Here is a 4938-nt window from a genome sequence, read left to right as displayed (position 1 = left end):
ATTTACTTTTGTACTTTTTGCAAGAGCTTTGGTGCCAACATGTGTATTAATGATCCAAACAAGCAACAGAGATATTGTGTTAACTACAGGAGTTATACATGTAATTGTAGGGTCTGCATTCTTATACGTACATGTATTTAAAAAACTCAATTATTTTGCTGCATCGTTAAAATTAAACTGTTCTCTATTGTGACAAAGATGATGTTTTGTGGAATTGTTACTGAACACGAATTTTGTCTTATATGGCTAGCCCCAGCTTGTTATAATTTTGTATATACAAGCATAAATGATGGTTGATGGATTTATTTTGGGGGTCTCCAGTTGTCGAGAGATTAAGTTAATGTGACCAGGCAATATTAAAATGAAAAGTAGACAGGACTGTTCGAAAGCATCACAGAAAAAAAGGGGGACTTGTTACTAGCGAGACTTCCGAAATAGTATGTAGGAAACTCCAAAAATAGCGGAACTGTATGGTCTTTCGCAGAGAAATGTATGCAAACAACTCTAAGTTAAGAATAACTGAGATAAAAAGAATGAAAACTTTATCGTTTTCCCTCCCCATTTTGAGTGAAAGAGTCCGACGACCGTAACATAACACCACAACCGAAGGACACCACACAGGAGAGTTAACAGTCGGAATTCCCTCAAATAGCGGCCAGTAAGTCTCAGTCATAGCAAATACAAAGTAAGAACTGTAGCTGCTCGTCATATATTGGAAAAGGTTAGTGCTAGTAGGCCAGTAGCTAAAATCCTTCCAGGCTTTTTACAACCATACTGAATGGCAGGTCGTGTGTGTGTGTGTAAGGCAGGGATCAGATATAGTAACACTGCTTAAAAGGAGGGGCTATCATGGCTGTGGTCAAACCACTGTCTATTTTTAGATTTCTAGTGCTCACAATATTGATTGGATCCCATATTTGTACGGGGAGGTTTGCTACTAAAACAGTGCAGAAGACATTGTGGTCTCCACACTTGCGAGTTGGAGAAAGATTACTTACATTTTAGTAGATTTAATGATATACTCTCCTCATTTATCTTTTATCGTATTGCATCACATTGGCTATCAAGTAAAGGCAGTCCTATAGGAGCTACATACATGTACATGTAGGATCAGTACGCGTATGCCACGCAGCGAAATGAATCGGAACTGCAGTACGTCATTATCATCATGCATTTGTATATGACACGACGAAGAAGAAGATCATGCATTTTATGCCTTTTGTTTGACATGTATGTGCAAACTCTCCAGCGATACAAAACAATATAAAAATGAGATATGGGGTAACGAATGGTACCTCATCTTTTTAAATTTTGCTTTATTTCTAACGGTAGTAAAACGTCCTAGGAACCAAAAATAACAGAGTAACGGGGTCAGATATGGCGACAAAGAAGCGAGGCCGAACCTGGAGGAAGAGGAAAAGGAGAACTCGCGAGCGGGACAAACGGCCAGGTGGGATGCCCAGCTTTTCCCTTGTAACTTCGCTCTCTACATTAGAATAATGTTTTAATAACGTTTAAAGACAAATCAATAATTATTTACATTTTACGCTTAGCTATATCACTTGACAAATTTTCACGGTGATGGTGACACTCTGTATATCCTACCAGCATGATAAAAAAAGGTGTCAAGTTCAATCTCGATTGCAATTGTGTACATCCAGTGAGCCAGGGTAAAGACAGAGAATTGATCAACCTACAACAATTCATGAAAGCCAACAATTTTAAGGGATGTCCCCTTAAACCTGCCATTTTTTCAGGTATGTTGTCTATAAGTTTGGTTTTATTTTACTAGTCCTGATATATCGCACATCTGATATGATAAATGTGTTATTCCTTTGATTTTACATTAAATGTGTGATTTTACATCAAAGGTGTACTGTAGGAAGAGGTGCTGATTTCAGAAATTCCGAAAACAAAGAAGCCGTTCTGGCTTTTCGATATAAATACATCATAATGTATATTGTGTGTAGAAAACTGTACAGCATCACATTTTCTATACAATCCATCCATACACATTACAGGTACGGGAAGAGGAACGATGGCTGCCAGAAACATAAAGGTGAGATTTCTTGTATCGTCCGCGTAGTTACTGGTAAATCTTCCTTCTTTTCACGTTAGCCATCTCTAAAACAATACAGTATAGTCCATTGCGTATACCCTTAACAATATTACCATATGTCCCTTTATTACCTTAATAGCGCGGTCATTTTCAACGCCGTATGATTTCGTTGTCGTAGAATTTTTATTCAGACTGTGACAGAACCAAAATGCAATCGCCAACAAAGATCTCAGTCAGAATTTTCTACATCAAAGCAGCTAAATTTTGTACGACACCGTGATAGATTCGGGTTGCGGTGGTACGACGGATGTGACAGGGCTCTTGCCACCCTTCCTGAGCAACATCGTTTCTCAATTTACCAAAACTGCTTGAAGCAGTAATCTGTTTGTATTGTATGTATGCACTCACATGTACTTTCCTCGTGTTGAGGCGGGAGAAGTCATCATTGCTGTACCCAGGAACATTCTGATATCGTGCCGAACTGTTCTGTCCTCCAAACTGGGCACTGAGCTGAAAAAGTGAGTCTCCCTTATTCAAAACTTCGTGTTTTTTAAATGAAATAAAAAATACCGGTACACTAGTACCAGGTAACATTGTAAACTTCCTTAAGAGTACGGAATATACAATCATTTGCAATTCATCTTCATATATTTCTTGATAAACATCCAGATTTAAACAGTTTGACTATATCCATAGGAATCTTTCCATACGTAAACTTACAGAGGATGTATTTTCCCAACAGAATCAGTTCATTAATGTGTTGAAATCGTTTTACATTAGAAATGTGATAACCCATTGATCTTTTTTTTTCGTGGCTGGGACACAGTATGATACAAGAAAACTGCTGTATGCTGCGGCCGAATATCCCCAAACATCATCTTTCAAAACTTCAAAGACCAAACATGATGATTCACTTCAGAAGTGAATCTATTCATAACATCCACACGTTTGAGTACTTATGATCCTTTATATCCTCGGCTCTCCTTCGTTGAATGAATGTATTTCTGAGACATTTCTAAGACTGTTTTCTATGCTCTGCAGGTGGTCTGGTACCAGTCGCTTCACCTGTGCACAGGTACTCTCATTGTTCCTCCTTTTGGAGAAGAACAAAGGGAAAGACTCGTTCTGGTATCCTTACATCAGGTCACTACCGAACAGTTTTACCACTCCCGTATATTTCACGGAATCAGAGCTCAATGCCTTAAGCCCTTCTCTACAAGAAAAGGCGAGAGACCTTAAGAAAGAGTTGCTCCACGCCTTCAATGACCTTGAGCCGTTCGTGACGTCTTGTCTGCCCGAGTTGGACTCCACGTTCACGTTCGATGCGTTCCGGTGGGCGTGGTCCGTTCTGAAGACGAGGACGCTGTACCAGGAGGATTGTAGGAGTCCGTACCTGTCCAACAAGGAGCCGCAAACTTCAACACTGGTGCCGATGCTAGACCTGATTAATCATTCTCCTTCTGCAAAGGTAGGAAAATGTTGATTTGATTATGTGGATGATCTCCACGCCCCCCCCCCCCCCAAAAAAGTATTCAAACATAGCGTAAATGTAAACAAAGCAGCGGGAAAATGTAATACATGCCGTAGATTTTTTAGTAAATGGCAAACACAATACATAAATGTCATAGAATGCCAACGTTGATTCCAAGCTCAAGAAGATGTCAAAGAACAAAAAGCTGCTTTGTTTGGTAATTTTTTTCCAACTTCCCTGACTACTTAGATTTCATGACTATACACGTTGCAACTTATATCTTGTATAATATACTGCTGTTGACATTTTGTCAAATAAACTCTGATTTCTAGTGGAAACATTTTTTCGCAGCACCGAGCAACTTCACAAATAAGCTACGCCTCTTATATTATAAGCCTCTACATGTGTACCACATAACGTTACTACTGTTCATGTGTTTCTCCATTGTTTTGTCCACATTTCCAGGCAAGGTTCGGCTATAACGTGAACACCAGCTGTTACGAGGTGCGCGTTTTGGAGCCCTACAGAAAATACGACCAAGTTTTCATATCTTACGGGTTTGAGGAGAACACGGAGTTGATGCTCAAGTTCGGATTCTTCGTTCCAGAAAATCCCAAAGACTTCATGAAGATAAACCTAAGTATGGCATTTCTTAATTTCATTGATATACTCACTGCTTCAAACTTGAAATTACACCAGAGTGATTTGTAACTATATTTGTGAGGACGTGGTACAATTCATTTTTCTGTATGATATCGCAATGAGTATCGATTTTTCTTACACATACCGTCGATGAAGGTTACACATTCAGGTGATAAAAACCTGCTCTCCAACGAGATCTCTTTAGTGTCACTGCCGAAAGAGAACGGATGTTATCTGAAACATCTGACCGTTTCCAAAATCATATCAAGTTGCTCGAGTAACCGCCTTTTGGCGTTACTTTAGTATACACATGTACATATATTGTATGTCTACATTGGCCCCAAAAAACATAAGTATCCCATTTCTTGTTTCACGGTATCTTTTGCAAACTATATGGTTCTTTATACACAGGTGAAATGTTAGAGAGTCTACCACAGATTAACGATGAAGAGCGCAAGAACAAGGTGGACCTTCTGTTCGATAGTGGATTGCTAAGGTACGTTTACAGTGTTTTATGTGCTAATTCATACTTTATCTAAATAGCGGTTACAAATATATTGATTAAAACGTTTAATAACGAAAGTTTATTTGCAGTGTGTTAATGAAGTAAATTCTGACATTGCTATAGAATGCGTTCAGGTGTGGGGGGGGCGGAGGGTCGATAAACTCATTGTTATCATATGGACACACGGCATTTTGTAATCTCCAAGCAGATCTTGCTGTGGCAAATGGGAAGGAGTTTAGCCGGCAGAGGAGTTATTGTTCA

General features: G+C 39.1%; 1 protein-coding gene across 1 annotated transcript in view; it reads left to right on the top strand.

Moving 5' to 3' along the window:
* The first annotated feature begins 1377 nt into the window (after positions 1-1377).
* LOC118430166 (SET domain-containing protein 4-like) overlaps positions 1378-4938 on the top strand; it is a 6690-nt gene continuing 3129 nt past the window's right edge. Inside the window, exons 1-6 of the mRNA XM_035840875.1 lie at positions 1378-1450; positions 2022-2059; positions 2489-2577; positions 3101-3527; positions 3996-4170; positions 4584-4668. Coding sequence (XP_035696768.1) covers positions 1378-1450; positions 2022-2059; positions 2489-2577; positions 3101-3527; positions 3996-4170; positions 4584-4668 — 887 coding nt within the window. The remainder of the gene's footprint in view (positions 1451-2021; positions 2060-2488; positions 2578-3100; positions 3528-3995; positions 4171-4583; positions 4669-4938) is intronic.

Source organism: Branchiostoma floridae, chromosome 14 (genome assembly GCF_000003815.2).
Source record: "Branchiostoma floridae strain S238N-H82 chromosome 14, Bfl_VNyyK, whole genome shotgun sequence".
In the NCBI taxonomy this organism is placed as follows: Eukaryota; Metazoa; Chordata; class Leptocardii; order Amphioxiformes; family Branchiostomatidae; genus Branchiostoma; species Branchiostoma floridae.
The sequence above is the reverse complement of the archived record's forward strand: the minus strand, read 5'-3'. Positions and strand labels throughout refer to the sequence as shown.